This window comes from Cibotium barometz, chromosome 24 (assembly GCF_041138505.1).
Source record: "Cibotium barometz isolate CiBa-2024 chromosome 24, ASM4113850v1, whole genome shotgun sequence".
Lineage (NCBI taxonomy): Eukaryota > Viridiplantae > Streptophyta > Polypodiopsida > Cyatheales > Cibotiaceae > Cibotium > Cibotium barometz.
Genome location: NC_141069.1, coordinates 36,436,235 through 36,450,925, shown reverse-complemented (window position 1 = coordinate 36,450,925; position 14,691 = coordinate 36,436,235). Strand labels below are relative to the sequence as shown.

Genomic DNA, 14,691 nt, shown 5'->3' with positions numbered 1-14,691 from the left:
ATATGTACGTACGTATACATACACATACATAGTATTTACGTATGCACACACATAGATACGTTTTGCTTGTATACACATGTCTAACACTACATACATACACACGCATGTACTTACATATGGACATACATACGTATGTATATGAGAGAGAGAGAGAGAGAGAGAGATTGGATGGCCAATGAACGAGATTGGACAATGATGAGAAAAAACGAGCACAAGTTGGATCTTTTAGTACGAGTAAACAGGGGGGCATTTAGTTGAGGAATTTATGTAGAAATTAAAAAAAGGCCAAGAGAGGGAAAGAAAGAAAGATTTGATTTACAGCTATAAAAGACTCGAAGGGTCTATGAGATTAAAAGATGTTACATATGATCCATGAGTAAACTGTATGTCAAGAACATGGAAAAGAAAATAGTTGCACGAGGCCACTGTATGCGTTGACCCTATGTGTATAATATAGTCAGCATGAAAAGCTTTAGTATCATCCTCTCCTATGGCTTTGTAGAGGGAATCACCAGTTGGGGAAGAGATGCTCGGTGATGTTACGGAATGTCTCGGGTCTTATCCAACATTAATACCATACCTGTCTCACCCAATAATTGTATTCTCCTCCATAATAGAGCAGAGGGCAGTGATCATGTCCACCTATGTGAGGTCTCTCCATGTCACTAGAGTATGTCCTGGATTGTTAGGGAAGATTGAGAAACCTAGGGATGGGGGCGTATGGCTCCTAAATCCCTATTGCTCTCTCTCTCTCTCTCTCTCTCTCTCTCTCTCTCTCTCTCTCTCCATGGACAGTTTTGTATCACCCCTAGTGAGATAGCTATGTTTATGTTTTGTTTTTGTTTTATTTTCCATTCCATGATGAGATATGCCATGGACATTATTGTATCACTTTGGTCTTATGGGCCCATTGGGTCTTTAGTAGATGCTTAATATATCTTTCTTTCTTCTTTTTCTCTCTCTTTCTAGTGACTCCATAGTTGCATGGGGCTAAAGGGTCCCAAGCTTTGGTATCTAGTCAATGGCTTGTGTGATCGAAGCCTGAGTGGCATCCTCTATTGCAAGCTGATGTAGTCTAAAGAAGTCTATAATGGAGGTCTAAGAAGCATCTCGTTGGCTCTAACTCCTTGGGTGCTGTTTGAGCATGACCTCTCAATGACAATGAAGCTCTAGTAGGTACATACCTAATCATCTTTAATTCATATTATGCATAATGCACGAGAGGATTGAAAAAGACAATATAATCTTCCATGAATCTTTTAGTAAGGTGGGCATCTAAACATATAGTGCTCCTTTGTTTCCACCTCCCCGGTCATGCATACCTTGCATATATGTGCTTTCCATGGAATGGTGTGCGCTCTGCCAGACTCACTACGTAGACAATCTGGTGATACTGTCATTGACAGAGCAAATTGGGCACAATTGTGTCTCAAGACCAACCGTGAGCCCATCCCTCCTAATCTATCCACAAATGATAAGATTCAATTATATACAGCTTGAACAATACTACAGGAGAGAGCACACAACCTTGTTTGATGGGTAATAGTGCTATTGATGTCCTTTGTGAATTACTTCCTTCTATCATTCTATGCTATGTTTTAAACTACAATGTATGTTGTTTACAAGTAATTCAATCCTATGAAGGTGTTTTGCTTTGATAAACTAGGTGGTTGGCCTGAGTGTGCTTCCTTGAGGAAGTGGAATTGGAGGCAATTAGCACATTGGAAGAGAATCTTTTCCTAGAAATAGAAAGTAGAACAAGTAGGGTGTAAAATATTAGACTGCAAGGAGAAAGCTAAGACACTTTTACTCAAAGGAAAGAAATGGAGGAGACGAAGAATTTCCAATCACTAATGTCAAGATTGCTACACCTATTGCATTAACTCCTTGTCCGTGCATGGGTAGTAGACGCCTTCAAATTCTACCTCCATGTAGGATCCACAAATGTGCACACATTTCCAATATCTTCATGTGTAAGACTAGCCCACTTTACTTGTTATATTCATCTTGATAGTTTTCTTTTTGGAAAGCTCCACATACACATTATGCTTCTTCATAATTTGTTCATTTTTATAAAGTGAAACATATGCCATGTTCACTAGATTAATTAGACCATGTGTTTGTGATTTTTTGATTTACACCCCAAACAAAGATTTGGACACTTGTTCAAATTTAATCCTCACATATACATTAACCCAGCATTAATATCCATGACATAGATTTGAATGAGTGATAAATCTAGAAATTCATTGGACAAGTAACACCCATGCACAAGATGTCTACTATTATCTAGTGAGACTTAGACAATTGACTAAATCCAACAATCATATCTATCCAAATATGTTAACAACTAACTATATGACTAAATTTAATTGTATATACTAAAAGATATATAGAGTACTTAAGAATAATGGAAGCATGTGTTTATGATTTTTTAATTGAGCTTTGATCGATTGACTGAATATCTTCTACTTTTTTTTCTATAACACCTATGCATAAGAAGTCATCTAGTGAGATTTGGATAACTAACCAAATCTAACATTTGAAACCATCTACAATATGTGGACAACTGATCATATTACCAAATTAAATTTTATGTAGTGAAAATATATCCAATATTTGAGATAAATTATATGTGTTTACGATTTTTTGATTGAGTTTTGGTCGATTTGACAAAATGTCTTTCATTTTTTTTTCGTTAGATAAAGTATATCATAGATGTGTTATCGAAGATAATGGATAACATAGAATTTGATTACAAGGGATGTGATAGGCCAAATGTAGGTAATACTGGACTTTAAATGGATTATTGTTAGAACATTGCTTCACAAAGTCAAATAAGCATACAAGCTTACATTGTGGAAAACAATGGATTATACTTCATCTAGGATGCATAGAGTTTTTAGCCAATCTATTTATAAAGTTCCATGTTGAGATATGGTCTACGGCTTTACATAGAAATGTCGTGCATATGGTGGAAACTTTATAATTGCATATAGAAAGATAATTACCATTTTTTATTGTGTGGGGATAGGAGGAGTGATATGTGTATGATCATGAGAAGATATTTAGGCCAGAAAAGACAGGTGTGGAGGCCATGTTCAAACCACTTAAAAAGGTTTGGTACCAATAAATGCACAATTCTATGTAACAAGGATAGTTCTCATTGATGATAGTCCAAATAAAGGATGTGCAAGTCTACCAAGGAATTGCATTTTTCAACTCAAATTTTATAACATTAATGCATATGGCAACACATTGGAAGACTTATATAGATACTTATGTCGTTTGGATATGGTTGGTGACATCCATACAATGATTTCTTTTGGTAGATATAGGTAGTCGCCAGTCCAACAAGGACATCCCTTCTATGAATACTTTTGACACGTGTTTATAGTGTGGGAGGAAATATCCAAGGGATGTGCAGCCTTAGTATGTGATGAAAATGACATAATCGGTTCATGCCAAGGTGTTATTAAACATGCAGCATGTGATTCTAAAGTTACATTTTCAAGAACAATACACTCCCCTCTATTGACTCTAAGTATTGTACAATTAACGATATTGAAAAAAATGCCACCAGTGTCAAAACTAAATAAAATGTTGCAATGCTCTATCCCGAACAACTAGGTTATAAGAAAAGGTTCATCACACAGGAGCTACATCTAAGGGTTTCATATCACAAGTCCAAGTATACTACAATAAACAAAAATTGGGTTCTTTTATATTATTTAACCTAGTGCAAATAGTAATAATCATGGATTTTGTTATTTTCAACGCGGGTAAGGATATTTGATGTCTCTTTCCTTTACGTTTACAATAGCAACGTCGGTGACAACCATTGGCTAGTTCAAAATAGTGAATTCTTCTATATTAATGAGGTTGCCTTCATGGTTAAGAGCTCGACAATTGTGGGTGTGAGCTAGTCAAGGGATATTACCCAATCAAGTGTTCCTCTTGGTCGAGCTTTGTTGTACTACTGAGGATCTAAATTTCTTCATGATGATTGAAATTTGTTGTGTTCCATGCATCTCAAATCAAGAAGGTACTCCATGCTTGAGGACCCAAGAGTTGATCTTGAAGAGGATCGAGTATAGATCATGGGTGTTGTTTGAGATGGAAATATGGTGGTTACATAAAAACAAACTCACACATCAATCAATAAACTTAGATATGGATATGTTTTTGTTAAATAGAATATGTAACCAGGAGATGAGCGCTTTACCGATTATGAGTTTTGACTCCGATTGCACCCTCTTCTCATCCTAGTTTTTTAAATCAAACAATTTATCCTTGCCGTAGGAGTGTGAAAGGGGGGTTGAGAAGATCTAGAGAGGGAATAGAGAAGGACGGGGAGGGACTACCAAAAAGAGAGAGAGGAAGGAGAGGGAGAGAGTGAGGGAGGGAGCTGGGAGATAGGGAGAGCGAGAGAGAGCCGAGAGAGGCTTGGCAAGGGAGAGTTTGGCGAGGACGGAAGGGTGAGGGAGATTTCAAGGGAGTTGATAGGGGGTGAGCGAGGGAGAGAGAGACTGTCAAGAGGGTGAGTGAGGGGAGAGAGAGAGGCTATCCCAAGTGAGCGAGGGAGTTGACAGGGGGTGAGCATGGGAGAGAAAGAGGCTCTCACTCTTACTACGAGGGAGTGAGAGAGGGTGCTGTAGGGAAGGGGGTAAGTTTCTTGTGAGAGGAGAGGGAGTGTATTTGCTGTTGAGAGGAGAGGGAGTTTTATAAGAGCGGGAGGGGGCTGGGGTAGCTACGCATGTGCATGAGTGAGAGGAAGAGAGAGGAGAAGTCAATGGTCTAGTGGCCGGTGGAAAGAAGACACACGTTCTGCGCAGCTGGCCATTGGGAGAAGAGACAAATGAGAGACGGGAAAAATACATACATGCATACATATATGTATGTATGTATATACATATATATGTGTGTGTGGATATATATATATATATATATGCATGTATGTATGTATGTACATATGCATGTGTATACATATATATATCTATATATATACATATACATACATACATACATACACACGCGCGCACACACACACACATAAATATACACACACACACATATATATGCATATATATACATATATATATGTGTGTATGTGTGTGTATATATGTATATGTGTGTGTGTGTGTATACATACATATATATACATACATAACTATTTATGTATGTATAAAGTGTATATATATATGTATATATATATATATATTAGCACGGTTGCATCACAAGATGGAGGCTCAGTGTTTTTAGTTATAGCACTAAATCCGGATCTAAAGTTTGAGACATGAATTTTTTTTTCTCTCTAGTGATCAATATTCAAACAAATTCCTTTTAGGGGTTTGTACCTAACACAAGATAGTCAGAAAGGTCTGTGAGAGTGATACAATGATACCATGGGTATACTAAAAAAAGTAACTGAAAGAGAGAGAGAGAGAGAGAGAGAGAGAGAGAGAGAGAGAGAGAGAAAGATAGAATATTATTATTTAATTGAAGAAACGAATAAAAACATGGCAATATCCAGTCTTTTTTGGCGTGAATATTAATTAATGCCACTTACGTGGCATTAATGAACATAACCTTACAATACATAAAGGAAACACATAAGAGAATCCTTCACTTTAATAAGGCACGAAAATGTTCATGAAATGGCCATATCTTTCTCCACCATTTTGAACATTCATCTTACATTGCTCTAAAACAAAGTCAATTTATTTACATGATGTCATCAACACTCAACGATAGGAGAGAACAAATGAAAGCATGAACATGCAAAACAACAAAAAAAAACCCTCCGAGAAAATACAATGTAATCTATAAAAAAAGCAAGCATCATCCTTTGGTAAGCCCACATATTTTCTAGTGGTAAGAGAAAGTGATGAAATTTTCTCCATTTAATAGCTGCTTGTTTAAACTTTTGCAGTTCTTTCACATATACACATGTAGTTGTTGTTGTAGTCTTCTTCTCAAAGAGATCTTTTTCAACATCTACTATTATTGGGTTCTGACAAGTCGTTGGCTTGTTATATTCATCATTGTTTACTCCATGATTCTCTTTTGCTGAATATTGATTCTCTTTTGCTTGAATATTGTTTGCATAAATACCTTCTTAGGCATGTCCATGTAGAAGATAGTCTCAATGTCAGTGCATTGGGTTAAGTGTGATATTTTCATCACTTTCCAAATTGATGCAGCTCGTCTTCTATCCATGCCATTACCTATTTTAGATATAATCCATGACGCATCATGATAATATTTTCCTGTGTATCATTCGAAGTAGAGTATTTTCGAGTGTCATGCCAAACTTGTTGGGCATGTAATTCTCCATAAACACATATGCACACTCAAAACAGATTCATTGGTGAACAAGCACACTTTATTCTTGAGATCACCTTGACCATATAGGGCATACAGTTGGCGGCCAAGTGTTATTTCTTCAGACGAAACATTATGGCAAAAAAATAAGAAGTAGCTTTTATGAAGATCATTTATGCAGTAACCAAGCACACCCTCGAAAGTGTGTATAAGGATTTACCGCAAACCTCTGCACATCGCCAAGTCTCCTTCGGGTTTGATGTACTCCCATTGCATGTACCGTTTTATCAACTTCTCAATGCTTATAAGGGTTGGTGCCATGAGACTAACTACCATTTGAAAGTGAAGGTGGTTTAGCGTTCCCCCTTTCTCTAATGCAAACATGCCTTTATGACATTCCATATGGATAAACTCCTCAAGAGACTCACACTGCAAGACATCTATGTCACCATTTCCAATGCCGACTGTGATGGAGGCTTCAAAGACCCTATTTTTTTGGTAGTCTGAAATTTTGGGCACTTGCTCACAGACGGATCGGACAGAATCTTCTTCTCTTTCGTATCTTTTGGAGTCTTAAAAAAACCTAAATAAAAAATAATATATAATTAGTCGTGCAATAGAGCTTTACACTTGTTTAGCGAAGACAACGAATTGATACTCGTCGATGATTGTTTAACACAGATAGAGGTTGACGCTTATTTAATCATAAATATTTAAGGCATCAAAATGTTTACGAGGTGGTCTATTAATTAATTAGTTACATGAAACAGTTTCACCCTTGTTTAACAAAGACAAGGGATCGGCATTCATTAAGCAAAGGCCAATCATTGTTTCACACACAAAGAGATCGATGCTCATTCACAGAGACAACAGTAACATTAGGCGAAATATGAACTCTTATTTTTTCCCCTTAAGGATTTCCATGCCTCCTCTCTCTAGAAAAATGGGCTCATGGTAGTGAAATTTTTACAAATCAACCCAAAAGTGAGCGGAGTTTGGACATTTGGAATCTACTCTTCGAGACCTTTCCAATGATATATAGCATGATGGGAAATTTTGCATATTCAAGAAGTCCCCAAATTGGTGATGACATGGCATGTTACATGCCAAGTCATCACCAATTTGGGGACTTCTTGAATAATTAAAAATTTTCATCATGCTATATATCATTGGAAAGGTCTCGAAGAGTAGATTCCAAATGTGTAAGCTCCGTTCACTTCTGAGTTGATTTGCAAAAATTAGACCATTTCTCTAGAGAGAGGAGACGTGGAAATCCTTAAGAGGGGCAAAAATGAGACTCCATAATTTGCCTAATGAGATACTTGACAATCTAGTTTTCCTCTTAACAGTAAGCATGTTTCTCATGGAGGGACCTTCAAATGGCATCAGCATCCTAGAACATGGACGATTTGGAGGAGGATGATTTCTTTATGTAGTAGATGTCATTTGCTCAGGTTTGTGGAAAAAAAGACAATGTGTCGATGGACCAGGCAACGCATTCATTACATCATGCAGAGGAAACCTTTTGGGTGCCATCGTTACGATGACAACACGAAGAAGAATGACACATTATAAATAATGGCAATCCCAATGCCTGAAAAAGAAACAGTACACAAAAATATACCCAACGTGCTGCATGCACAGGATCGTCATCATCTAGAACCTTCAACACGATTTGCACAACAAGGAAACAACATGGTGATCCTTGTAGAATCGAAGCAAATGTGTAGATACCATGGATAGTTAGTGGCGATGGGGAAGGAAAGAGCATGAGAAGCGAAAACATGCAAAGCTTGTAAAGGTCACCTTTAGTCATATAGGTTGAACTTTAGTCGTATTAGGTTAATAAATTAAAGTAATTGATTAATACCACCTCGTAAACGTTTTGGTACCTTATTTCAAATTAGATGTACTATAATAAAATGATTGTTTAGTTACTACAAATTTATTGAACACTTTTATATTAATATAATATATTAATATATTGAGCAATAATTACTAATATAAAAAGTCACAACTATGAGTGAAATTGGTGTGATAACCCCTGCATGCTAGGGTTTTTGCTTGCAGGTTCCCTAACCTCTGCCCCTTCCCCTCTCGGCTCTTCGTTTAGCCTTCTCTTCTCCAGCTAGTGTCCCCCTCCCTTGGGTGCATGGGCACTGAGTGGAGGGGAACCCCCACCCTGCTCAGAGCATAGAGCACAAGCTCTGGTCCAGTGGCTACGCAGAACTCGCCCCCCTTCAAAATCGTGCAGACTCCATCCTACTAGCAGCAATATCCTCAGTGGCCCCCTGCCACACAGACTCAAATCGAGAAGCAATGATGAAGTATGAAGAGGTTATTGAAGATTTCATGGCCATAAAGAAACAACTGGAGGAGAAGATGGAAGATATTGCAAACCATGATGACCTCAGAGCTCAAATGTAGATCGTGAGTAGGGCTGAAATGAGGAGAGAGGAGGAGATCTCTCTACAACATACCAACCTTTTTTTCAAAGACTGGTGGGTTGGGAAAGCTGATTTGCCAACCCCTGAGATGTTTAAAATGCTAAAAGTTAAATAGGCTAAGGATAAACTTCCTCATCTTCAAGATCCTAATAACCCCCTCAGCTGCTCTGAGGAAGGGAATAGAACTAAAGTCTTCAACCACTCTAACATCTTTAGCAAAGGGGGAGAGATTTCTAAGGACCACCTCAACTGCATTGCCATCATAGGACAGGCTAGAAAACCAACTATTCCAAATTGTATCTCTAAATCACTAGAAAACAATATGTCAAGAGAGGAAATGGGTAAGGCCATAGACAGCCTAAAGGTGAGGAAAAGCCCAAGTGTTGATGGTTTGCCCTCTGAATTTTACAAGACTTTCAAGGATACCCTTTCGTCACCTTTATTAGTTGTGTGGCAGGAAGCTGTCTTTTGGGGCTCTTCCCCTTTCAATTATGAGAAGGAGGACCTTACTAACTGGAGGCCCATCACCATGTTAAACTGTGCTTATAAAATATATGCAAAAGCCCTTGCTTTGAGGTTGTCCAACAAGCTTAAAACTGGATTAGACAGGAACAGAAGGGCTTCATAAAAGGAAGGTACATCCTGGATGCAATCATCACTCGGTGGGAGGGCATGGAATATGCAGAAGAATCTGAACAAGAATACATCTTTTTTAAAATAGATTTTGATAAAGCATATGATAGGCTTAGTTGGCATTATGTATTGGAATCCCTTAAGCAAATGGTGTAGGTCAACACTTTGTTCAAATGGTGAGTACCCTATTTGGTAATGCCACTGCAAGGGTTAATGTGAATGGTGTGCTCTCAGAGGCCTTCCACCTAACTAAATCCATTAGACAAGGATGCCCTTTATACCCTCGTCTCTATGCTATTGCTGCTGATGGACTGAATTGGCTGATTAAAGAGAGGATGGACAAAGGATAAATGAATGGAATTGCTCTCCCCAATGGTAAGCAACCATGCACTCAAATGTTTGCTGATGACACCAATGCCATGGTTGCCAACAATGAGCAAAGTATAAGAAGCTTCTGGGAGTGTCTGGATGTCCAGAGCATCTGGATCTGTTATTAACCACCAGAAAACTGGGATAAGGACCCTTATTGAAAAAGCCTCCTAAATGGTTAATCCTATCTGGATGTAATACATTGGAGGATGGTGTGATCTTCAGACTACTGGGCATTCCTATGGGGTTCAGAGTCACTCTCAAGCAGAGATGGCAATGGGTGTTAAACAGAATTGAAGGCAGACTCAATAGATGGCAAAAAAGACAACTCAATCTTGGAGGCAGAAAGATGGTAATCAACCACTTCATCATCCCTTATGTTATCTATTTCCTAAGCAAATGGAGACCCCTTGAATCTGATTTACTAAAATTCATAAGATTGTGTAGGAATTCCCTATGGCGAGGGGACCACTAGATTTAAAAAATCCCTTAAGTTAGGTGGGACTGGTGTTGTTTGGAAACTAGCAAAGGAGGTCTAGGCCTCAAAGATGTTACTAATCTTGCTGACAGATTGGCAGCTAAATGGATATTGAGAAGCTTCCTCCACCCATCTGATGACTGGGCTTGGCTAATCAATAGGAACTCTGACCAATTCCAACTCAAGCACTTCCCCAAATGGAAGAACCTCCTCCCACTCACAATCATGGCAAGTAAATTTCAGATAAAACCTGCTCGCAGCCAGCTTGTATCATCTCTTTGGTTTGCTTGGAATGCTGTAAAGGCTGACTTGGTCCTATCTGAGAAACCTAGTTTCACTTGGGGAATCCATGGTAGAGATTCCCTCTGGTGGCCTTGCATTCCCCTCCCTCTAGTTGATGCTGCCCAGGCTGAGTGTGCTCTTAGGATGCACAAGATTGGTATATGCAGTTGGTGGGATATCTGGGACTAGGACAATAAGTCCTGGATGTCCAGAGCTGATCTGATCAGAGTGTACAATGAGTCGAATGTAGAGCTTGACCTTATTGGGAAAAGGATCAGTTTATGGAGCATTATTGATTCTTGGCTTCTTTCAATTAGAGATTTGCCACACCCCAAAGCATTCCAATGGAAGACTCAGGTTGATATCTTTCCCATTCCCTCCAAATTGTGGACCCCTCCTATTCACTGCAAACTTAACAAGAGGTGGAAAATATGTATGGATAAATCTCAATGGTACTTTTTGTTTGGTAAGCTGTGGAACAAATATGTGGAACCTACGAAAGTCTGCCTTGCTTGGCTGATCATGCATAGAGCCCTTTGGACACAGCAAAAAGCCCTCACAATAAATGTTGGAAATGGGAAATGTCACAGATGCCATGAGTTGAGAGGATGACATGCACATCTTCATTCACTGTTCCCTTGCAAAAAAGTGCTTTAACACCTTGGCTGGATGCATTCTAAATTGGAATGGTTACTCCTTAGATTGGAAAAATTTGTTACTAGGAGATAGCATTGGGTGCACCATGGAGTTATGGGTAGTTTTTTGAACTGAAATGTTGTGGTGTATTTGGTTACATAAATTGGAGGTCATGTTTAATAGCAATCCTACTAACAAGATCTGGCTGAAAGAGAATTTGGTTCATGCAAGTGAAAGATACATACAAAGAAGGCTGAAGGATCTGGACTCTCAATTAGGGAAACTTCACAACAAAGCTAAAGACAAACTTCACAAGGTGAGTCAAGCAATTGAGGATATGTTGATAAGAGAGACTATCATTTCTAAGGATATTGTGCTTATTAGAGCTCTTTATATGTTGTAACTTCTTTCTCTAATCTCTTAATATAAGCAGCCTTTATTTAAAAATAATAATTAGTAATATAATATTGAACAATAATTAGTAATTTTGTATCGTGCGCGCGCGTGTGTGAGAGACAGAGAGAGAGAGAGAGAAAGAGTGACCATTGCAAAATTTAAATATTCTGTGGAAAATTTTCTCAAATCTAAAACTCTTATGTAGTGGATTAAAGTGCTAATCTGGGCAAGCAGGTCATAGAAAGTTTTCAAAAAGCCAGAGCGCAAAATGATCAGAGTAATTGAGGTGAATCGGAAATCGGGATTACCCAAAAATGTAGCAACTGCCAACCGATTCACGAGTCTTTTTGAGTACTAATAAAGAAATTAATCCTGACAGGTTTTTAAGCAGCATACAGGATGTGGGTCAGTCACAGAAAACATTACTCTCTCAAATTTCGAGCCTTATAAGTTTTAAAATTTTTCTTGAGAAACTAAACTATCATTAAAATGCCTTAAAATTTGATTTTTTTTAAAAAAAATCGAGAAGATAAAATTTAGAGGTTTAAAAAAAAACAGAAATGTTGCTGTAGCCACTGTGGATTAAAGGGTTAAATACAAAGCTTTTATGGTGCTAATTAAACAAGTTTAGAGATCAAATGACCCAAAAACGAACACAATGATTATTGCTTGAACATCAGGTGGTCTCAAGTGGATTAAGGAGCTAAGTGGCAAGCTTTGGGGGAGCTAATTAAACAAGTCAAGAGGATACATGCTCAATTTTAAAAAAAGAGCATGATTAGAGGCATGATTACAAAGAAGTGGGCACACTTTGGGGTTGATTAAACAGGTTATAAGGATCAAATCTAGCTTTAATGTTGACCAGTTGGGCAAAGTTGGGACCAAAGTAGCTTTTACCTGCTGAGACGCCATCACCAAGGTCAAGATCAATGTAATTGACATAGGCAGATCTAGAGAGGTTGTAGGAGACGAAGGGGGCCATGTAATTATAGAGCCCATTAACCCATGTGATTAGTGCAGAATCAGGTGAATTAGCATCACTAGACCATGTTGCTTGGTATTGGATGACAAATAGATTGCCTGCCCTATATGGAAATGCTATTGCATTTGAGCTTATTTGAGCCATTATGCCCCCATAAGGCTCAAAAATCATCCACCCCCTTGTGTTTTGCTCCAGTATGTTGAATGCACCCCCTATTGCTTGCTTTGTTAAGGGCTTTGACACATAGTCTGACTTGGCTTTGAAGTAATTCTTGCTTGCTTGCTGCCTGCTTAGCAATGCGCTCGGGCCTGATACCCCGGCTATACTCGCTATCGCCTGCATACATCACACTCTCCATGGTTATACCTCTTCCTTACCCCACATTTTCAACATAATTAACATAGTTAGTGCTCCTCAAATTATCGCATTTAGCATGATTAAAACAATGATTAGCAAGAAGAGAATGAAGGGCACTTACCTGTATCCAATTACCCTGCCGGCAATCAGAGGCAGTCAAGCCGAGTTCCGGATAGAGGGAGTTAATGAGGGCTACTGTTTGATCAATGGTTCCCCAATACTGGCCATAGAAAGAGGCACCCATGTCCATGACTCCTGATGAGTTGATGCCTGCCATGTAGATAGCCACAAAAAGCTCTGGCGGGGCGACCGGGGCGACGCTCTGCCACTTGTACACAAGATCAGTAATGGCCTGCTTGCCTGTCCTCCATACATTGAAGGTGGTCACAACGGAGGGCACTTTCACAAGCTTCAGTTTCCATGCCACCACAATACCCCAGCTGCCCCCACCCCCTCCCCTTAGGGCCCAAAACAGCTCTGCATCAGCAGCACTAACCCTCTTGATTAAGGTCCCATTAGCAGTAATTACATGGGCCTCCAATACATTATCTGCTGCAACACCATACTTTCTAGATAGCATGCCATAGCCACCCCCCATGATGTGGCCCCCCACGCCTATGGTGGCGCATGTACCGGCCGACAACCCATATGATGATGTTGCTGATGATATGGAGTAGTAGAGCTCGCCGAGGGTAGCACCTGCTTCAACCCACACTAATTCACGGGTTGGATTTACAGTAATAGCCCTCATGTTCATGAGGTCAATGATGACAAAGGGCGAGGAGGCTGTTGAGGAGATGCCCTCATAGCTGTGGCCCCCACTTCTAACTCTGAGGGCCCACTTGGCAGCTCGGATGCAGGCCCAGGCCCCTTTCACTTGCTGGGCCGAGGAGGGGAGGATGATGGCCTGTGGCTTGGGCACTCCAGACTCTGTGAATCTGAGGTTTTGGAGAGAGAAATCCAATAGTGTGGTGAAGGAGGGAGAGTTGGATTGGGATGTGGTGAAGTTGAGGATGCCTTTTTCTGTCAAGCAGGTAGCCAAGCTATCGACAGTTGCTGCATTGATGGGTGATAAGAAGGAGAGGCAAAGGAGAGCTATGGAGGCCACAAGGTAGGAACCCATTCTGCTAGAGACAGACAGACAGAGAGAGAGAGAGAGAGAGAGAGATTGCCTTCAGCACCAACCTTGTATAAGGATTTGATAGTAGTATTAGTAGTGCTAATCCTTGCTTAACAGAGGTATTCTGCAGTGGTAATTCTTGGGTGACAGTGTTGGAGAGAGAATAGTCGGATTAGTGGTGCTAATCCATATCTGAGAGTAGTATTAGCAGTGCTAATCTTTGTCTGGTAATGGTATTAGTGGTTGTGTTAGATAAGAAGAGGCTGCATGGATGGTGTCTGATAAGAAGAGGCGAAGGAGAGCTATGCAGGCTACAAGCTAGCAGCCCCTGTTGCTGAGAGAGGCTGTGTGTGTGTGTGTGTGTGTGTGTGTGTGTGTGTGTGAGAGATGGCATGGCAGCAGAAGCATAAATATGCCAACTGCGTCGAACAAAAATAATGAGATGCTCCTCAACAATATCGCTCTTTTTTTAATTTATCATGACCACGTCATTATTACATCATCAATTTAAACATTAAAAAAAACCCCCCAAAAAATCAACACATTGCTTTTCCTTTCGTTGACTTGCTATAGTCAATCTATAAAAGAAACTTTACCACATGCTACATTGTGGAATAAAAGGAATTCTTTATTTATAAATGCATTAGAAAAAAATAAATCTTTTTTT

At 39.3% G+C, this 14,691-nt stretch overlaps 1 protein-coding gene across 1 annotated transcript; it reads right to left on the bottom strand.

Moving 5' to 3' along the window:
* Window positions 1-12,117: 12,117 nt before the first annotated feature.
* On the bottom strand, window positions 12,118-14,419 carry LOC147625244 (berberine bridge enzyme-like D-1). The gene is made up of 2 exons (XM_086818514.1): window positions 13,026-14,419; window positions 12,118-12,883 (listed from the first exon to the last, which is right to left on the bottom strand). The coding sequence occupies exons 1-2, from the start codon at window positions 14,025-14,027 to the stop codon at window positions 12,356-12,358; spliced, it is 1,530 nt and encodes a 509-aa protein (XP_086674640.1). The 5' UTR covers window positions 14,028-14,419; the 3' UTR covers window positions 12,118-12,355.
* Between the last annotated feature and the right edge of the window lie 272 nt (window positions 14,420-14,691).

What these genes read in the sequence shown, in the direction of transcription:
- LOC147625244 (XM_086818514.1), bottom strand. Translation starts at nt 14,027, where the DNA reads ATGGGTTCCTACCTTGTGGCCTCCATAGCTCTCCTTTGCCTCTCCTTC. An exon ending in GGCAGGGTAATTGGATACAG is followed by an intron (nt 12,884 to 13,025) that starts GTAAGTGCCCTT and finishes TGATGTATGCAG; the next exon opens with GCGATAGCGAGTATAGCCGG.